The following is a 21,812-nucleotide window of genomic DNA, read 5'->3' on the forward strand; positions in this document are numbered from 1 at the left end:
TCTGGCGGGAAGGTAAATGGCATTTCCGTGCGCTGCTCTATTTTGCCAGAAGCAGCTTTGCCATGCTGGCCACATGACCCGGAAGCTGTATGCCGGCTCCCTCGGCCAGTAACGCAAGATGAGCGCCGCAACCTCAGAGTCGGACACGACTGGACCTAATGGTCTGGGGTCCCTTTACCTTTACCTTATCTAACCAAGAAGGAGTAACAAGCTGGGTTTGGGAAGTGGTGAAGGCCAGTCGTCTCCCTTGGGAGGTGGCAGACTCTCCTTCCTTGGAGGTTTTAAAGCAGAGGTTGGATAGCCCTCTGACATGTATGCTTTAACTTACAGTAGATTCCTGCATTGTACGGGGTTGGACTGAAATCTCCCTAGCCCATCAGAGATCATTGACCAGCGCGATTAAGGCAGTTTCAGTCCCATGATGGGGCCTGAATCCCGATTGGAAGGGATAATATTTTATTATCTCATTAATTATACTGTGTTAAATGTGCATTTTATATTTGACTTCCTTTAGTAATGTTGTCTTCTGAAGAATGTTGTATCTGAAGAAGTGTGCATGCACACGAAAGCTCATACCAAGAACAAACTTAGTTGGTCTCTAAGGTGCTACTGGAAGGAATTTTTTATTTTATTTTGTTTTGTCTTCTGAAATGTTAAAGATAATATTTTAGTTCCCTGTTAATTATGTTGCTTTGAATGTATACTTTAGCCGCCCAGAGTGGCTGGGGAGACCCGGCCAGATGGGCGGGGTACAAATAATAAATTATTATTATTATTACTTTATACTTTGATGTGTTATAAACTTATATTTTTTCTTTAAAATATAACTGGTATATAAATTACTGTTGTTGTTGTTGAAACACTCTAAAACCTATTTGACATAATTTTTAAATTTATAGTACTGGAGATAAGATAGTGAGCTGTAGCACCCCATAACATAGCTACCAGGGGGCTGAAAAGCATTCTCCCAATGCTACTCTCTGGACACTGTCCCAAAGGTAGGATCAGAACTACTGTATTACAGTGCTCCCAATTTCCAGAGCTGGTAAATGGTACAAAAAGCTGAAGAGAGATCAAGATGCAAAAGAAAGGTCACGCTCCCCCTGTCCTTCTCTCTGTAAAGGTTATCCATTAGGGCAACTAAGGCTGACTTAGTCCCATGGCCAGGCCTGAACCCAGATTGTAATGAATCGAAATACGTAGTGTGTGTGTATGTGTGTGTTTGGGGGGGTATTGTTTCTGTTTGTTATTATGGTATGTGTTTTTGTGTTTTTACATTGTAAACCACCCTGTGATCTTCAGATGAAGGGTGATATAGAAAATTTAATAAATAATAATAATAATAATAATAATAATAATAATAATAATAATCCAATAATGTTTGCTGCTGCCCCACCACAACCCTCTTCACCACCTGCCCCTCAAAGGGGGCATTTGCGACTGGTCAACAGTACTAGTCTTAAGTCGAGGTCTACAGCAGGTTTCTTTATGAGCAACTGTACCACTGCTTCTACACATTAACTGCCCCTATACATTATTTGTGGCCAGGATGTTGTTTTATGCATCAAAATGTACATATTAATATGCTCTACACGTTTTGCTAGGACATGTAGTAACTCTATTACGCAGGGGGTTGGACTAGATGACCCCCGGGCTCCTTTCCAAGTCAACAATTCTATGCTTCTGTGCTCAAACCCCGTTGGGAGTATGTGGGCCCATGATGCTGACACCTGACCTGCTTCTATGCATAGAGAAGGAAGGCATGCTGCTGATCTCCCCATGACATATGAGGCACTGGTCCTGCTTCCTGGACTTCTTCCATATCAACAAATCATCGTTGGCAGCAGCATAGACAGTGGTGGAGCCAGTTAGCAGTGTGACCAACACCAGGAGATACACACTTCATTCAATTCACATATGAAGAGCGCTAAAATCTTTTCTCATTATATGCAAGACTGAAATTATCTGGTATTAAAGGCGATTGTGGTATCTGGTATTATTTCGGTATTATTTTTGTCCGCTTTTCTTTCTCAAATATTCCTTAACCAATATGATGCAGGTATTTATACAGGGAAACACAAGTAACTCAGCCCAGACAGTGGGAAATATGCTTTTATATTAATTAAAATGGAAAAATAGAACTGGATTTCACATTTTTACATCATATAAAAAACAACATTGGTTACAATGAGAAGGACTCTGGAAGAAAACAGCTTTTGACTTACAGCTAGCTATTAAATAACTGATTTGATGGCAAACGAGTCATAGAAATCACTAAAGAGTAGAGCTACTAGCTTATGTTTCAAAACAGTAATTATTGCCTGCCGTTATAGTGTTACATTATGACAATTTTAAGTGCATAGCTTCTTATACAATATACCGTGAGACCATATAGAACCAAAATGTTTACAGCATGACTGGAATACTGTTTTTGTGAGGGCATTCATGTAATTCATTAACAGTTCCTACAAACTACAAATTACTTCCAATGGACAACTGAAAAAAATGAAGGCAAAGAGGTGAGGAGAGGGAAAGCAGCAAGTCTGCATTTCCCTTAACATGGAATAATGATGCAATATCTATCTGAAAGAAAACATGACACCTGCCTGCCGTTGCTTTTGACAATTCCTGTAGCAATAGGAAAGCAGCTTTCTCCAAACTGAAATGAGATATGTAAACACATCATGCTGTCCTTCAATCAAATTAGCTACGGACAGATTTGCCAGTACTATACACAGTAATGGTTGGGATCCCAAGTGATTCCACAGGCACTTCAGGTATTTCTGTTTTCTCTTTCCGAACTGTAGTTCTTCATATTGCATTGGATGCCACTCCTGAAGTTCCTCCAGGCTTTGGGAGAGGCATTTTGAATGGTGCAGGGAAGGCTATGGCTTCCAAACAGAAGCTTTCTACGTGCCCTTTGGGGAACCAGCTATTTAGCACTATTATAATGACCTTTCAGCACAGTTCAGTTTTTTTTTCCAAGACCACAGTAGCACCAAAATATGCATCAAATTACATTTCCATAGGGGTGAAATTCATATTTCTTGTGCTGCCCTCATGCAACGATGGGGGAGGGAGAGATGGCTTAATCCAAGGTCAGTTATATTCAAACTTGTTTCCTACCCAAAGGAAGATGTTAGGCAAACTGCTTTGTAGGGTTCCAGTCTTCCAAACCATGGCCTTCTGTGTGCCAAGTTTCTTAGAACTATGCAGTTTGTTCCATAAAAGAGGGGTGTGAACGCATGCTTCTCAAACAGCTGTTTCCTATGATGTGTAGCAACCTACTTTTGAAACAGAGGAATGTTTGAGAATCAGTTTTCAGCCTAGTTTTGTGGTAGGGAGCCTAGGGCAGATGGAACGTGAAGCTAATGAGACAGTGACGTTCAATGGCTTTTTACCCAGCGGAAAGGTTTATGGAACCTTAACATCTGCAGTAGTAATTCCACCCCTTCCGTACTAGAGACAATTGTTCTAGCCCCACTGGAACAACATACAATGGTCCCTCTTGTCTGCGTACTATACCTGGTATCTCCAACCCAGCTTTTCAGCAACTGCCCCAAGCAAGCTTATAATAGGGACCAGTCCCTATTCTGTGTGGTTGTTCAGCTCAGCTGATCTCCTACACAGTTTCTGCATGGGTTGAAATGTTTCAGGAGAATGAATTTCACCATCTTGGAATATGATTCTGCACTGAGGTGAGGTATGCTTTCTTTGGTTATGTTTTTCTTTTATTTTTTTAAAAAAGTAAGCAATTACAGTACAATATTTACATAATTTAAAAATTATATGTCAGTGGCAACATTTCTTTAATAAACTTTAAATTTATATTGGGAGCGGGAAGGGGACTTTTTTTCCTTCATATGTCTGAGACATAACTGTTTTCAATGCAAAGAGTGATGAACCTGTTGCTACAGCTATATGCTTTTTGATCCAATAACTTCCCAGACTTCAAGGGTGAGGCTTGTCCCATGACGGCCAGATCCGCTGTCCTCCAGGCTTCGCAGTAGTTGCTAATGAGTCGTATTCCATTTGGACTTGAACCATGCCAGACAACTTTCTGAGGCCTAAAGTTAGAGGAATGCTTTAGTAATATTCCTTGGAAAAAACACTTTCATGTGTATGGCTAGTTCCAAGTTTGACATAAATTAACTTAATTTTGTTCAGTAAAGTGCAGGGGAAGTGGTGGGTCAGCAAAAGAGTTCACTTTCCCTTCTGTTTTTACTGTTCAATTTAGGCCTAGTTTTTGTACCTTGCTCAGATGCATAGTTTTGGCCCCGAAGAAGGAAGTTATTACAGTGATACCCCGGGTTACGTAAGCGACCTGTTCCGGGTCGCAATATGTAATGTGGGCATGCGTATCACGAACACATAAAAAACCCCAAAAAACCTGGAAGAAGTGCAATTTGAGCGCTTCTGCGCATGCGCGAAGTGCGCAGAACGCTTCTGCACATCCAGGTGTCGCATGCGCTCCGGAAACACTTCCGGGCTGCGGGCGTTCGCAACTTGAACGTCCGCAACACGGGAGGTACATAACCCGGGGTTCCACTGAAATTCCCCCTGGCTGTTGCTAGAGTCCAGGGGAATTTTAAATATGTCCAGAAGCATACTTGCAGAGTGATCTTGTTAAAACATTGGGCTAATACTTCACATAACACATGGTAACACCAGAAACTGAGTACATGACTGTGAACTTACCAAGCTGGATCTGTCATGACATCCCTACCATCAAAGGAGTATATTGGAATCCGGAGGTCAAACTGTCCCCCATTGCCAGAGAATATTGACTCCCAGTTATTGAACAATGTTTCTCCCTACAGGAAAGAAAGGAAGCCATCTTTTAGAAGTGAAATCGCCCCTGCCCTGACCAAGTTGTTTTCCCCTCAGTTGTTTCACATCCATCTTGCCTGCCTCTGTTTTTTTTTTACTCTTTGAAATTCTACCACCATGCAGGGGGGCACAGAGAGACCAAAGTTAAAGAGTTGCCAGATCACCACCTGAAAAACACTCGTGTCCATAAAAGTGTAGCCAGGGCCGTCTTAAAGGGATCGGCCGCCGTGGCGCAACGATCCCTCGGCGCCCCCAGCATGCCGCCTCTCCGCCCGCCCCCCTCCCGCACTGGCCGCCCCTCGGGAGGGGGGGTGGGTGAGCGGGGAATGAGGGGCGTGGCGCTGGAGCGGCGTGGGGCTTTGTGCGCCCTTCCCTGAGCTCCAGCTGGGGGTCTGGAGGGCGGCCGGCTTGTAGCTTGCCCACCAGCGCGCGAGCGCCCATCCGCCCATGGGGGCGGGTTGGGGAAGGGGTGCCCGGTATGCCGGCGGGCTCGCCCCTGGGGGGCCCGGCGCCCTGGTGCGGCGCGCCACCCAGCATCTATGACAAGACGGCCCTGAGTGTAGCTGTCCATAAGAGTGGGTAAGGTGTCTTGCGCATTTGAAAATTCTCCCCTTGGTTAGGTTTTCCGCATCTTTTCTCCCCTGCACATGCCATAGTTGAATGGAGGAAGAGGTGATTGCAGTCTTGGCATATGCCCACCTAGAATGCCATTGGGCAGGTGTGGATACACTCAAGACTCTCCCCCCCCCACCCCCGCTCAGGACACCTGCCTTCAAACAAACACATTTCAGGCTACCACAAAATTGATCTGCAATGAGCTTTTATTTTTGGAATGAAACCAGTTTCTCAAGAAGCACCTTTGGAGGGTGGGGGGGGGGGCCAAACAAAATGAAACAGATCTGGATTGCATGGAGAAAAAACCAAGTACTCAGTTCCCTTGGTGTGGGGTGACAGTGGCTCAGCTGTGAAAATGCCCTGTACAAGCAGATATTCTTCCTTCATTAATGAATGGGCACAACCAAAGGTGGAAGAAAGTGGTGCTAAGTGGGCATAGTTAAAGGAAAAGTGGGCCACAAGTCTAGGATCAGCAGGGTGGTTTTTCCTGCTTACACCAGATCTATCAGTGTATTTCCACTGCATGGCACATTCTTATAGGGACGAGTTTTATAAAGCAAAGCAAGCAAAATAAAATCTTACCTTAAGATTAACTATGGGTACATGATACCGGTCAGCTTTCCTGACCACCGCCAAGAGATCTTGCAGGTGGGAAGACAAGAAAGCTCTGTATGTTGAGAGCAAACCAGCAGCCCGAGCTTGTTGGAAGCACTGGTAGTCGGCTCGCATATCACCAGAAAACGGGGTGTTCAAGGCCACCAGATGAAGCTGCGGATTAAAGGATGGAGGAGCTTGGGGTTGTAGTGGTAATTACCAGCCTCTAGCAGTGATTAGTTATGGCTGTGCTGCATAATTAAAGGTAAAGGGACCCCTGACCATTAGGTCCAGTCGTGTCCGACTCTGGGGTTGCGGCGCTCATCTCGCGTTACTGGCCGAGGGAGCCGGCGTACAGCTTCCGGGTCATGTGGCCAGCATGACAAAGCCACTTCTGGCGAACCAGAGCAGCACACGGAGACGCCGTTTACCTTCCTGCCAGAGCAGTCCCTATTTATCTACTTGCACTTTGACGTGCTTTCGAACTGCTAGGTTGGCAGGACCTGGGACTGAGCAACGGGAGCTCACCCTGCCGCGGGGATTCAAACCATCAACCTTCTGATCAGCAAGCCCTAGGCTCTGTGGTTTAAACCACATTAATAATTAATTAATGTCACAGCAGGGCACATCAGGTAGATTGTATTGACCATTTCACTGTATGTTTTTATATTCTTTGCCAACCTCTTTGAGGCTTTACTTACACAGTGGTGCCCCGCTAGATGAATGCCTCACAAGACGAAAAACTCGCTAGACGAAAGCATTCGTCTAGCGGGAGGCTGCCCCGCAAGACGAAAAAGTCTGTGGGGCTGCCTCGCAAGACGAAAATTTTTCGTCTTTTTTTTCCGTCTAGCGAAAGCGCGGCTGTCATTGCCGCTTCGCTAGACGAAAAACCCGCTAGACGAAAATTTTCGCAGAACGAATTCTTTTCGTCTTGCGGGGCACCACTGTAGTTAAAAGGCATACAAATTAAAATTAAAATCCTGCGGAAGTGAACTTTTAAGAGGAATTGACTTTCCTGCAGCAAAGCCAGAAAGCCAAAGGCCAACTAGAGACTTCACCCATGCTCCACAGCATGTTTCCTAGGGTGTAACATGGGAAGAGAAAGGGGACAAACACACCTTTTATCTACAAACAGAGCAGCTAAACCACCCATAACAGCACAAGACAAGCCTCCTACTTACACTTGGTCTTCGGCCGTCAGTATTTGAAGCTGGGATTGGTGCTGGAAGGGCTTGAAATCCCTATTAGTTTAACACACAACAAAATAAAGCATTAAAACGAGAGAAAACATAAGGTTTTAAGAGCACTCAGTGTGAGTTAATGAGCCAAACCTGAGATTGGCTTTGCAGCTCTTGGGACAGACGTATATATTAGTTAAGCAAATCCCAGCCCTCAGTCTTGTTCCTCCTCTCGTGTATTGGGGAAGGTGTCTTGTTGATTTATTTATTTATTTTAATAAGAAATCACTAATGTTTAAAAAATGAAACACAAAACTGTTGGTAGATATGGCAGCCAAAATATGCTCACCATAACTGGGTTTTTCATTTTCAAACTGAAATGTTCTAGAACCTGTAAACTGCTCTGTGACCTTTGGATGAAATATAAATTTAATAAATAAGAATAATAAACCTGAAGAACTAATTTTCCTCCAGAATTTTTTTGTTTGTTTATGGAGCAGCGGAGCAGCTATCAGACTACTCCATATGCTCTTAGAATGTTACAACTGTCTTCAGTCCTAATGCTACTTCTATCCAGTAGTTGTCAACAACCATCAAAACTAGTGTAATTGCAAATTATGGACAAATACATAGATACAGGGTGAGTCCTTTAAAAGAGGCCCCGTGGATACAGAGTACACATGTTCCACGGGGCCTCTTTTAAAAGACTCATGTAACGAACCAGGATCTAAGTTAAGGGATGTTCTGAAAGCCACGGTGTTTTAGGAGTTAATGGGCACCCCAGTTTGAGTGGCAGATGTTCCTTGGGAGGCGGGACATTCCGCTCTTTAAAAGGAGGGAGCAGCCGTTAGTGAAGGAGAGTGGTGACTGAAAGAAGGAGGGCGTGGGGCCAGGATAGGTTTGGATAAGTTAGGATAGGTTAGGATACGTTGAAGATGTGTATATGATACTGAAAGAAAGAGTTTACACTGTTATGAAACTAAGCTTATAAACCATTACTAAAGCCGTTATGTTCTGGAAGAAATAAAGACTTCTTATTGTTGAGCTAAGAAAATATCGTCGTTCATTTGGTCCAGCGAGTTATGTATGCTCATGAGGAGGTGAACTCAGGGAAAGGACAAAACTGACCTGCAGGGTGACAGTTTGTGTCTTGGAGTTCCCTCAGGAGGGGCTAGCGGGCGGAAACCCTGGTATTGCCACAGAGTTGCTAAGAGGACTTAGCTAACTGATATAGTGAGGGGATCTAATGAAAGAGAGACCCCGAACTGTAGGCAAAGGAGAGTTTAACCCCTGAAGCCCAGAGCAGAGGATATAACCGGACACGGCCGCTGGACAGGAAAACTCCCGTTACTAAGAGATCCCCAGATCATTAATAAAAGGGGATTGACATAACAGACGGACCTCAGAGGGACATGTGGGGTGGATTGAAATTTGACCCAGAACACCTGATCAGAAATTCACTTGGTAACAAGGGGAGAGTGTGAAGTGGAGGTCCGTCGCAACTCACCCTGTATATGTACACATTATTTGCCCAACAACTACTGTACCATCATTACTTCTTCACCGGGGACAGAAGGTAAGTGAAATGTCTGACTATCATATTACATATTACCACAAACAAGGAGAGACTGGAGCTCTTAGAGGTCCCGTACTCATGTACCATTACATATTGTTTCTGTCAGCATCTGATACAGCACTTCTCAATAAAAAAAAAGTGTTTTAATACTTACTGGACTTGAAATTGCTGGAGGTGGGGGGCTGTCAGCAGGAATAGGAATCAGTTCACCAAGCTGGAGTAGAACATAAATTGAAATTGAAAGAAGGACAGAAGCAGTGATGAACTTTAATGAAAGAAATATTTTCCCCACTCAGGGGTAATCTCAGTTCCAAAACATTCCTTTCAAAAAACAAAGCAAGTGACAGATCTTGAATAGAAGATGAGTTGCCTACCCCCAAACCAACTGTTACCTGCAATTTTTTCCATCCTCCTTGAGTCCGAATAAACACCTCACTGGTTTCGCTAAGGTAGATCAATGTGCCTTCGGACACTAAGTGGACCTTTTGTAGCATAGAGTCAACATTTCTAAACCTTGTGACCTGTCAAGATAAAAACATTAATGGCTCAAATAAAAACAATAGCCTATGAGAATGTACTTTTTATCTGGACAAGAAATGACCAAGAGTTCATGAAAGGATTTTTTTTTTAAAGAAAGCAAAACCTAAGTCACAGAGGTTATTTGTAACAGCAGAGGCCGTAGCTCAGTGAAGAAGTGCTTGCTCTATGTGTATAAGGTTGCAGGGTCAATCATAAAGGGACCCCTGACCATTAGGTCCAGTCATGTCCGACTCTGGGGTTGCGGTGCTCATCTCGTGTTACTGGCCGAGGGAGCAGGCGTACAGCTTCCGCGTCATGTGGCCAGCATGACTAAGCCGCTTCTGGCGAACCAGAGCAGTGCATGGAAACGCCATTTACCTTCCCGCCGGAGCGGTACCTATTTATCTACTTGCACTTTGATGTGCTTTCAAACTGCTAGGTGGGCAGGAGCAGGGACTGAACAATGGGAGCCCACTCCGTCGCGGGGATTCGAACTGCCGACCTTCTGCTCAGCAAGCCCTAAGCTAGCCACTGCAAGTCAGAAGAAGCAGCACTGCCTCACTATAAAAGCCACACTATCTATCTATCTATCTATCTATCTATCTATCTATCTATCTATCTATCTATCTATCATCTCTCTATGGGAAACAATAATCTTTCTCAGTCTCCTAGACCCAGCCTGCTGCTGTTGAATAACATGAGCTGTTTGTGTTTGTGTGTGTTTACGTACGCACCATGCTACTTGAACACAACAGGAAGGAAGAATAGGGGCAAAGAAGTAGAGCACCTCCTTCGCTTGCAGAAGCTCCTGGGTTCAAGCTCTAGTTAAAAGGAAATATGTATGCCTGCTTGAGAACTGCTGGCAGTATTGGGAGAATCAACAGTCTGCCCCAGGAGTATGGCAGCATCATATATTCATATACAATGAAATGTCTCCTTTGTCCTCTTTCTAGCTTTTGAAACAAGGTTAGAGTATATATTAAACCACCGTCACAAGGCTGTGGATGTGTTACAGCTACACTAAAATCAAAGGTCACCCTTAAAGATTGCAAGTGATGGGACTGAACTGACAACAGGAATAATGCTGTCCTTCAGCTTAGCTTAGTTTTTGTTTTATCTGTAATGCTGGAAGTCCGCAACCTTTCCAGATGAAGAGATGAATGTGTGGCAGGAAGACTAAAGAGTAGCTGCCCTGGATTTTAAAGATCAAAATACTTTAACCTTACTGCTGTTAAGGTTAACCAACAGAAACACATTTCTTTCTACTGTTTAGTTCATGACACATACATAAGCAATAATGTAAATATGTCTCACAAGAGGAAACAGCATGTATGAATGTAGGAAAATGACATAACTGTGCATAAACAGCCTTAGGCTGAGGGTATTAAAAAAAAAAGTTCTAAACCCAGTTAATAAAATCACACAAGCAGCAAAATAGGAGGTTAATTAAAATAATTAAAATGGAAAAAAACCCAAGATCTGTTTATTATGAAGGCTAAGAATTAATATTCACACAATTCATGCAGATTTCTTTTGAACGAACAACTGGCATATTTTATTGTATCTGCGTATATTTCTTGGAAACTGTGACCATCCCGGAGGAAATGCAACACTAATTATCACAAGATACTGCAGTTTAATAGAATAGAAAAATTATTATTTACCAAATGAGTCAGGGAATATTTGCTCTTACAAGCACATATCTAAAAGTTATTTTTAAAGGGCAAATGGTACTTCAAAACTGCCTACATTATGCATCTATTCTCATAAGAGAGTGGGATGAATGTCTGAGGCTTTTGTACCTGAAGGAGAACAATCATGCTCATTTATGTTATGGAGCTCAGCCTCCCCTGAAAATACCAGCCCAATTTAGAGAAATTCAAATTGACAGTTTCCTCAGGAAGAAACCCCAGACTCAAAATTAATTGATTAATATAATAAATTTCTATCTATCTTTTCATAATCCTCTGAAGGTGGACAAAAACTTCTGCAAAATCACAGAAACAGTTTACTGAGCAATCATCTGAATTATATGTGCAGCAGCAAATAAACTCAAGAACGAGCACATCAATTAAGGTGCTCAAGGTCATTAATGGAGGCAATAATATCTGACTGTGGAGGAATTTCAAAGATGTGGATCACCACCAAAAACGCCTGGTTCCTGGTACCTCCTAATCTAACAGATCACAATGGTGGGCCAAAGAGCAGGACCTTTGAAGATCATCGTGAAACCTGACAGGTTGTTATGCTATTGAATAAAATATAAAATCATCTACTGTCATTTCTTGAAAAATAGGATGCTTTTGTTTCACCCCTTGTAGATATTTGAATCATATGCTTCTTTAAAGAACAAAAAATCACCCAAATTATATGTTCCTTTGATTCTTCTTGGGTGCAAAAATTATGTATTTCCAGATCAGATGTTTAGCAGTCCCAATGTGATTGAGGAAGCGTACAGGGCAGCCCGTGAACTTGCAACATGGAGGGACTGGTTGTATGAACTGGCAGGACCTCAATACACACAGCCGCCACAATTTGCATGATTGCAGCATGTATTTTATATATATATATATACAGAATTGCGCAAAATATGGTCTCAAGCTCAACATCAAAAAAACTAAGATCATGGCCACTGGTCCCATCACCCCCTGGCAAATAGAAGGGGAAGAAATGGAGGCAGTGAGAGATTTCACTTTCTTGGGTTCCATGATCACTGCAGATGGTGACAGCAGTCACGAAATTAGAAGACGCCTGCTTCTTGGGAGAAAAGCAATGACAAACCTAGACAGCATCTTAAAAAGCAAAGACATCACCTTGCCGACAAAAGTCCGTATAGTTAAAGCTATGGTTTTCCCAGTAGTAATGTACGGAAGTGAGAGCTGGACCATAAAGAAGGCTGATCGCCGTAGAATTGATGCTTTTGAATTATGGTGCTGGAGGAGACTCTTGAGAGTCCCGTGGACTGCAAGAAGATCAAACCTATCCATTCTCAAAGAAATCAGCCCTGAGTACTCACTAGAAGGACAGATCCTGAAGTTGAGGCTCCAGTACTTTGGCCACCTCATGAGAAGAGAAGAATCCCTAGAAAAGACCCTGATGTTGGGAAAGATGGAGGGCACAAGGAGAAGGGGACGTCAGAGGATGAGATGGTTGGACAGTGTTCTTGAAGCTACTAACATGAGTTTGGCCAAACTGCGAGAGGCAGTGAAGGATAGGCGTGCCTGGCGTACTCTGGTCCATGGGGTCACGAAGAGTTGGACACGACTGAACGACTGAACAACAACAACAATTTCTTGAACCATTACATTACATGAATTGCAATTGAAATGTATAAGCCACTCTTCACTGACAGTGCTTCGTACAACAATGTTGTTGTGTAATTACTGTTGGCGTAATGTGAACAATGAGTCCTATCTTGAGGAGCATATCCCTCATGTCTGTAAGTGTGTCACGTGCACTGGGTTAGCATAGCAACAGTAGCAGGGCCAAGTGTATGACTTGCTGAATCATTCACTCTCCCATAGGTTCAGGAAATGTACCTACATGTAAAGATGGGTCTCTTTTTCTCCCCCTTTGGCGATCACTCATAGCAGAGTAAGATTGTCTTCCAAGAATATGGTCTTAACAGTGTGTCCGTAAGTGACTGCGGAGGTCAATTCTGGATCCACACATCCTTCCACAGTGGGGACATAGGTTTCCGGGTGGGAGTTGATCAGGGGGAGGGTTTGCCAAATATGCCGTCCTCCTAGGTCATCTCTCCTTTTTGCCCTGAGTTTGTGCTTCTTCAAAGTCCACGACACCTTTGGTAAAGGCTGTTCTCCAATTGGAGCGCTCGCAGGTCAGTGTTTCCCAGTTATCAATGCCTATACTACATTTTTAAAGATTTGCCTTGAGAACATATTTAAACCTCTTTTGTTTAAAGAGAGATGGGTATAATACTCTCTAGGGGCATTGCTTTCATTATGGTCCTGTCCTGTCCTGTTTGCTGTCAGGGCCTGACTCTGAATCTGTGAGAGTCGGGGTAGAGGCTGGGTTTTACACTGCAGCATTAGGAAGCACTGGGATAGTGTTAGTGGATCTCTCTGTACACATGTATCTTTCCTTCAAAGACCTTTAGAGAGCAGGTAGTAGTGGTTAGTAGTCTTGTGTTGGGAGACAATAAACACTTCGTTACTTTGAACCGTGCAGGGGATGAGTTTTTCCTTTAATTGGGGACTCTGGACGAAGCTGTTCTACTGTGAGCAGGAAATCTCTGAACACTCCTCTGCTGATACATCACATGGGTTGAGGTGTGGTGAACTACAGGCTGACTTCCACAAATCACCAACAATCACTGCTGAGTTGCAAGCCTACTACCAGCCCTGTGTGTCCTTGCAGGTTATCATGTTGGGACCACCAAGCAACTGAACTGGCTCATACCCACGGTCAGTCTAACTTGCTTTTTGTCTGAATTAATATTTCTATTGCGCTGAAAGTTTTAGGAAGCTCTTAAAGAGACAGATACATGTTCTTACCAAGTTCCTGGTCCCAGGTAATCCAGGTTCTCCAGGAGGCCCTGGTGGGCCTGCAACAGCTGCTGCTTAAATAAAAGAAAACCATGGTATATATTATTATATCCTTTAAAGACACTGACTATTTTACTGCCTGTCTGGAAGATGCCGGCAGCAGCAGTACCTACAAGTTAACACTGCCTACAAGTTAACAGTTATTGGTTTACAACATACAAGCCCTTTGAGTTGCCTCAAATATTTTCATCAGGAGATTATCTGTATATTTGTTTATTTATTTATTAGAATGTAAGCCTGAGGATAGGGAGTGTCTTGTTTCGATTAACATAAGCTGCTCTGGGAGCCCTTTTGGCTGAAGAATGGTGTCAATTCCATATTGACAAAGGATGAACTATGCATCACCCAGCAAAATAGACTTTTGCCTATAAAAGCTCAAACTGCAATTTATCACTCTTTAAGTGCTACAAAAATCCTGGAATAAATAATTATTTATTATTTAATAATTTATTATTGATACCCCACCCATGTGGCTGGGTTTCCCCAGCCACTCTGGGCAGCTTCCAACAGAATGTTAAAATACAATAATCTAGTAAACATTAAAAGCTTCCTAATAATAATAATAATAATAATGATAATGATAATCCTGGAATAAACAGCTACCTTTGTACTCCAGGGCTTAGGTATGCCCAATGGGATTTTCAAAATAGCCTATTTTTTCATCTGAATGTCAGAACTTTCAAGGGAATAACACAAAATGTCCTCTCAGCTGCAAAACCATAGAGCATATGGCAGGTAAGGAAGGAGAGATATGTTTTTAAAATGCAAATCAAAGCTCCAGAGTCCTCTTCAGTACATGGAACTAGCTGTATCATTCTTGGATCCAGGCCCTTTTTTTCCTCCACAATTCAGCCATGAAGCCCAGAGGTAAAACATGCATAAGCAAAGAAAGCTGTCTGTTTGGGAGGCAAATATTTATGCCAGTTCATATTCATGCGCACACAGGTGCACCAGGCAGAAAGGAGACATCCATGTGACCTACCTGAGCCGTATATTGATGGAGGCCCTGGTGGGCCCGGAGGTCCTGGTGGGCCCGGAGGTCCAACTGGTCCAAACCCCGGAGGGCCAGGTAGTCCAGGTACCCCAGGGGGGCCTCTAGGCCCAACCACCGTGTCTCCTTTTGGTCCCTATTAAAGAAAACAACACTTCAGTAAACCCATCTCCTCAAGGGATTAATACAGTAAATGCTGCAGCTGCAACAGCCTGAGGAATAGCGCTGATACCTGCAGTAGGCACCTATATCCATAAAAGTTGGAACATTTTGGGGGCTTTTATGCATCAAACCTCATTCTATAGCATTACAGAAGTACTTCCATCACATGTTAGCAGGAGCGTCCTACTCTTGTGTAGGGCCCTGGCAGAGACACATGCCCGGCTGGCATGTTCTCTCCCTCCTGGTCGATCGTTTGGGAGTTTCAAAAGCTTTCTTCTGCCCAAACATCACAGCAACTGATACCAAGAAGCATCAGCACACTCAGGGATCTGCAGAGTCTTCGCAGCATGCGTAACAGACCTCAGCAACTCAGTGTTTTGGCTAATCTACTTTATTTACATATAAACACACACAGAGCACTGCAACATGGCTCCCTCTCTCTCTAGCATCAGACAGCAAAGAGAAAGAACAAAGGATAATATTCCCACTTCACAGAACACAGTAACACAAACATCCTGTCTCCGTCACTTCCCACTCTGTGGAATGAAAACACATACACCGTCAGGTGATAGACAACAATCCCATGACTGCAGACATGGGGAATGAATCTCCAACACCTATGTCCATAAAAGTTGGAACATTTTGGGGGCTTTTATGCATCAAATTTCATTCTATAGCATTACAGAAGTACGTTCCATCTGGAGTCTGAAGTCGTGCAGCCCATGCAAAGTTTCACCATTTTAATGACAGCTATGCCAGAGTTGCAAAAATGAGGTTTTATGGAGGGTGGCATCTTATTCCTCATCAATGAAGAGGATGCCTATTTGCACGTGTTGATTTGTATGGGCAGATGCAGATTTAGAAATAATCATCATAATTTAAATACATATTAACGCGATACCTCTCACCATAGTGCGGAAGACTGTGAGCAAGCTCAGGGCCTGCCCATACTTCCACTTGTCCCATGCCTAGGAAGCACAGGTTCAAACGGTTTCCCCCCTGGCCCTGCTCCTTTCCCAGGGAAAACCCGCTCTTTAGCTCTAAATCAGAGCAAAGAGTAATGGGGGGGGGGCCGGGGGAACTGACCCAAATTGCCATTTGCTCCAATTAAGTGCTAAAGAGCTGTAAGCAGCAGGACAAGAGGATTAGTCCTCGGTCTGCTGTCCAGGTACTAAATGTCAATGGGCAAATTTAAATTCCCTTCAGAGGACATCTTCTGGTAGCAGACAGTCCTCTGTAAAGTAGGACACAGGACCATCCTTCTCATAAGTAGGACAGATACAGATCTTATGTTTTGTACAATTTACATTTGCTGTAATGCCTAAATGATGTGCACAAACATAGATTCTTGTGCTCATATTTCTGGTAAAGTTCTGGTAAAGTTCCTTATCACTCAGAATTATAAAAGTTGCTGGGGGGGGAGTGATGAGCATCAGGCATGTAAGATACCACATACATAGGGTGGTTTCCAACTGGGTTTTACTTAGAATAGGCCCATTGAAATGAATGTACCTAAATTAGTCATGTCTATTAATCTCAATGGGACTACTCTGAGTTGGATAATATCCACACAATGAACGTGGGCTGTAAGGCAAATACATGTAATTCCCGGATGGGTCAGGTAGTCCCAATTTTTTTTAAAGACATTAATAAATAAATGACGGGGCCATTTATTATACAGAAGGAATCCTTACCACTGGTCCTGGTCTTCCTGGGAGTCCTGGAGGTCCTGACATTAAAAAGCCTCCATTTGGTTCTCCTTTTTCTCCTTTAGGGCCAAATTCTCCATTGACTCCTTTCTCACCCTAAAAAGAGAAGGCATACAAAGTCATGTCACAGCAATACTACCGTATGTGACCTAACGTTTTTACAAACCTAAGAGATTACTTTATTGACTTGATACAAAGCTTGAGTGTGCTTTGCAGTATATTTTTGTATGGGATGTTAGAAAGGGAGCAAGCAATGGTCAGTTGTAGATCTAGAACTCTGAAAGCTTGCTCATGTACCAAAACATTATGGTCACATCCCCACCATATATTTAAAGCATATTTCCTTCTCCCTTTAGATAATACCTGTTCAACCATGTATGTGTAAATAAGGAAAAAGCAAAGAAAGAAAGAAAGAAAGAAAGAAAGAAAGAAAGAAAGAAAGAAAGAAAGAAAGAAAGAGACCACTGATTTTATTAGGATATCGTTATATAAAATATGTATAGGGAGGGACACTGTGTTGTTTAAAGATCTTAAATTGTGGCCATGGGTTATTGTTTTTTGTTTGTTATGACAGTAGGTATTTTTGTCTTTTTATATTGTAAACCTTCCTGTGATCTTTGGAGGAAGGGTGTTATAGAAATTTAATAAATAATAATAAACTGTAAATTAGAGCAGAGGCTTAGTTCCATCAGAGAAAATTTATGTATCACTATATCTTACTGTTACACAGGGGCGTCGTTGGGGAGGGGCGGTAGGGGCGGTACGCCCCCAGTGACAGGGTGATAAGCGGCGGGTGGGGGTGAGAAGCGGCGGCCCCTCCCACGCGCTGCTGCTCCCTCCGTCACCCCGGGAGCAGCAGCGCTGCACGGACGGGGTGCTCGCTCAGCCGAGCACCCCGTCTGTGCAGCGCTGCTGCTCCCGGGGTGACCGGTGGTGCGTGGGGAGTGGCAGGAGGGGCCGCCGCTTGTCACCCCCACGCACCGCCGCTCGCTCTGTCGCTGTGGGAGAAGCAGCTGCTGCTGCTCCCGGGGCGACAGAACGAACGGCGGCCGAAAGAGAAAGCGGGCAGGGAAGCAAAGCCGGCGCTTAAACGCGCCGCTTTGCTTCCTTTTTTTCCTCCCCTGTCGGCACTGAAAGGGAAGGGGGGGAAGCAAAGCCGGCGCTTAAACGCGCCGCTTTGCTTCCTTTTTTCCTTCCCTTTCGGCTTCTTTCAGCGCCGAAAGGGGAGGAAAAAAGGAAGCAAAGCGGCGTGTTTAAGCGCTGGCTTCGCTTCCTTTTTTCCTCCCCTTTCGGCGCTGAAAGAAGCCGAAAGGGAAGGCGGGAGCAAAGCGGGCGCTCTCAAGCGCCTGCTATGTTCCTTTTTTTCCCCCAGGGGCGTGGCATCGCGCTGTGAACGTGCGTCATGACGTCATGACGCACGCACCCATCACGATGCCCCGCCCCCAGGGGTGCCTCTTGGCTTCCCGCCCCGGGCGGCCAAGGGGCTAGGAACGCCCCTGCTGTTACAGGTAGGTAGCCGTGTTGGTCTGCCATAGTCAAAACAAAATAAAAAATAAAAAAATTCCTTCCAGTAGCACCTTAGAGACCAACTAAGTTTGTTCTTGGTATGAGCTTTCATGTGCAGATACACTGAAACAGAAGTCACCAGACCCTTATATATAGTGAGAGAGTGGGGAGGGGTATTACTCAGAAGGGTACTATTCTTTCTGAATAGTAATATATAATAATACATAAAGCTAAAGGGACCCCTGACCATTAGGTCCAGTCGTGTCCGACTCTGGGGTTGCGGCGTTCCTCTCTCTTTATTGGCCGAGGGAGCCGGCGTACAGCATCCGGGTCGTGTGGCCAGCATGACTAAGCTGCTTCTGGCGAACCAGAGCAGCACACGGAAACGCCATTTACCTTCCCACTGGAGTGGTACCTATTTATCTACTTGCACTTTTATGTGCTTTCGAACTGCTAGTTGGGCAGGAGCTGGGACCGACCAACAGGAGCTCACCCCGTCATGGGGATTTGAACCGACAACCTTCTGATTGGCAAGCCCTAGGCTCTGTGGTTTAACCCACAGCGCCTCCCGCGTCCCTACAATAATACATACTATGTATTTATTGTGAAATACAAATATTTCCTGCTGGTGATATAAAACAGTATTATGGACAGCAAGTATATAAGTGTGGGTAGGTATACATTTTCATTCTTTGAATGACAGAGGTCTGGGCCTTTGGAATCCATTTGAAGATCTAGATTATGATTCAGGCTCAAGACGACACATATAGGAGCATCTTATTTAATCCTCACAATGACCTCGTTTAGGTAGGTTAGCCCAAGAGTTGATATTGTACACACAACCTATAAGTGAGTGGGGATTTGAATGTAGATATTGCCTACCCAAATCCACTGCTCTACACCACATCTGAAAAGGAAAGCAAAAAATGTGGTATCTACATCATCTGAGCAGCAATGGGCTAATGGTGTGTTTGGGGAAGAGGACTACAAATGAAGAAAAGTTAAGAGAAGCAATCTCTGTACCTTGGCAGAGACGTCTCACGGCAAATACCATCAATGTCACGGTGTATATAATGTTATCGGTACCAAGGTAGGCCACCAAGGAGCTCCCCACATCTATAGCATTTGAATAAGTGCTAGCCTGGCTATTCCTTCTCTCCAAATCCTTCCACTCATATGTCACTATGTTTCTGCCAAGGAGAAGGTGCAAGCTGTCATGGCACAGCATAGTCTCTGAGAGAAACAGGTACCCTCTTTGGATTGGAAAGGGGAAACTCTATGAAAAACACGGCCAGCGTGTACGTAGCAATTATTATGCTGAAAATTCACAAATAATTGCCTTTAATGGTACTTTATCAAGGCAGAATTCAGCTGTCAACAGGAAAGAATTACCTTCATGATGTTTAACTGGCTAAAATAAGTTGATGGCAGAGGGGAACCTGGAAAGTAAAGGAAATAATTTTATGAATTTTCTGTTTCTATTAAGTCCACACAGATCTATGAAGCAGAGTGAGGCAGCAGCCTCGGGTGGTGGAATCCAAGGGGCAGTTCCCACTTCTAGATAAGCGGTTGTGGCCGTAGCTTCCAGGTTCTGGGAAGATCTCACGAGAGTCCTGCGAGACCTTACCATAAGCCACTGCTGCACACTTCCCCAGCACTGCCAGAGAAGCAGGGAGAAGTAGCAGTGTGAAAGTGCATCCCACTCTTCCCATCAATTAGTAGCAGATCCAACTGCTCTGGCTACCAATTGCAGCGGATCCCTCCTATGTATACTCTAAATATAGCCACCACGGGTTATCGTATGGTTTTTGTGTGAGGGTAAACTTAGGCAGAGGTTGAACAAATAAGAAAAGATTTATTTTACAGAACAAAGTTGATAAAACAAAGGATGTGTCAAGAGATAATGTTCTTTCAGGAAGCAGTTAACCTATTCATAATTATACTAAATTTAGTGGATGTTACAAGCTTCTAAACAAGGTAGTAAACGCACAGCTTCTTTTAAATGTCAGTTGCTTAATTCAGTTATTACTCCTCAGTTAGGTGTTACAGGTTTCTAGACTAGGTGGTAAATGTTTAGCTTATTTCTAGTTATTTCACTTCAGTTCCTTAGCCTAGTTGCTGCATAGGTACTACAGATTAATACTTTGGTTCTTAAACAAGGTGGTACATTCTGTCAGTTACCCTATTCCAGGGACGTCCAACTCCCAATACACCACGATCTACTCACAGTATAAAAAAACTGGCAGTGATCTATCCATTGTTGTAAAAAGGCTGGCAGTGATCTACCCAGTTGTTGAGCTTTTTGTAGGAAGCCAAAGTTGTGGAGCTTTTTTTTAAGGAAAGAAAGGGAAAGTTGGGTTGTTGTTGTTGTTGTTTGCTTTTTTGTAAGGTTGCTGGGGGCCAGAGATCTGCCAGGATCTACCAGGAACACCCCGCGATCTACCAGTAGATCACAATCTACCTGTTGGACATGCCTGCCCTATTCTATAAGTGACACTCCTGAGGTACTTTGAATAGTATTACAGACACGGGGGATTACCACACCCCTCTTAACTGGTCTGGGAATCTTCTCTTTCTAGAAGATTTCTCCTCTCATGACTGGAATGACACCCAATGTCCTCACAGCTCCTACTTCTCCTGCTCAAACTCAGCCCTTAAGTTAACTTCTGTCTGAATGTTCTCACAAGACACTAAACATTATCTTCCAATCTAAGCTCAGTCTCCTTTCTCTAGCTGCAGCTATTTTCCTCAGAGTGGATGTTACACACAGAGACCAGAACTAACTCTCCCTCCAGCTCTCTCTTTAAAAATGTCTGAACCCACTGTCAGAAACGGCTCCTTTTATTCTCCCTTCCACAGTGCTGGCTCCACCCCCCTTTGACCAGCAGTCTTGGTAGCCAATCAGAGAGAGGCTCCAGCCTTCTGGTGGAATTCAGAGGCTCTGCACCCCCAGACTCTGGTCTGCCTCTGCTGTCCGTCACACAGTGGCTTCTGAGTTCCAGTGAGATCTTGCTGGAACTTGGAAGCTGCAGGGCTTGGGGAGAAGAGGGGCAGCTGGTATAAGATACCGGTAGCTCTCTTTATCCTTTCCACTCATTTCTCATTTCTTACACTGAGATCTAACTGCTTCCCTTGGAGACAATGAGAAGAAAGCTAAAACTCAAACTCCTAGTAGTAACCCCAAATCCTCAAGGAAAGAGTTAAACAGCAGCAACCTTGACAAACAACCAGCATAATTCCCTGTTTCATATCATTCAGATGTTCTAAGTGTTTTCTTTTTCATAAATCAAGATATTGTTTATTGTTAAAGACAACTAGCAACCATAGCCAGACGTGGTGAAAATTGTCTCTATAGAAACTAGCCTCAACAGGCCCTTTTCTATTTCCTCCTGTTTAATTCCTCACTCCAAGAATTCAAGACTTGCTTATGATGTGACAAGGATCTTTGAAAACACAAACCTGTCCAGTCCCTCAAGAATGTGTGACTTTTCCATACCAGAGAGAAAGTCAAGGCCGTGGAAGATGGTGATAAATTGTCTAAACGAGAATTCAGCTATGCAGAAAGTG

At 43.8% G+C, this 21,812-nt stretch overlaps 1 protein-coding gene across 1 annotated transcript in view; it reads right to left on the reverse strand.

Annotated features, from left to right (window-relative positions):
• Window positions 1–2,094: 2,094 nt before the first annotated feature.
• Window positions 2,095–21,812, reverse strand: part of COL15A1 (collagen type XV alpha 1 chain) — a 75,863-nt gene continuing 56,145 nt past the window's right edge. Inside the window, exons 31-40 of the mRNA XM_033169365.1 lie at window positions 19,638–19,684; window positions 16,725–16,835; window positions 14,860–15,004; window positions 13,827–13,891; window positions 9,186–9,314; window positions 8,948–9,007; window positions 7,221–7,280; window positions 6,028–6,213; window positions 4,699–4,814; window positions 2,095–4,067 (exon numbers count right to left, since the gene is read on the reverse strand). Coding sequence (XP_033025256.1) covers window positions 3,860–4,067; window positions 4,699–4,814; window positions 6,028–6,213; window positions 7,221–7,280; window positions 8,948–9,007; window positions 9,186–9,314; window positions 13,827–13,891; window positions 14,860–15,004; window positions 16,725–16,835; window positions 19,638–19,684 — 1,127 coding nt within the window. The 3' untranslated portion in view covers window positions 2,095–3,859. The remainder of the gene's footprint in view (window positions 4,068–4,698; window positions 4,815–6,027; window positions 6,214–7,220; window positions 7,281–8,947; window positions 9,008–9,185; window positions 9,315–13,826; window positions 13,892–14,859; window positions 15,005–16,724; window positions 16,836–19,637; window positions 19,685–21,812) is intronic.

The sequence above is a fragment of the Lacerta agilis genome, chromosome 14 (assembly GCF_009819535.1).
Source record: "Lacerta agilis isolate rLacAgi1 chromosome 14, rLacAgi1.pri, whole genome shotgun sequence".
NCBI lineage: Eukaryota > Metazoa > Chordata > Lepidosauria > Squamata > Lacertidae > Lacerta > Lacerta agilis.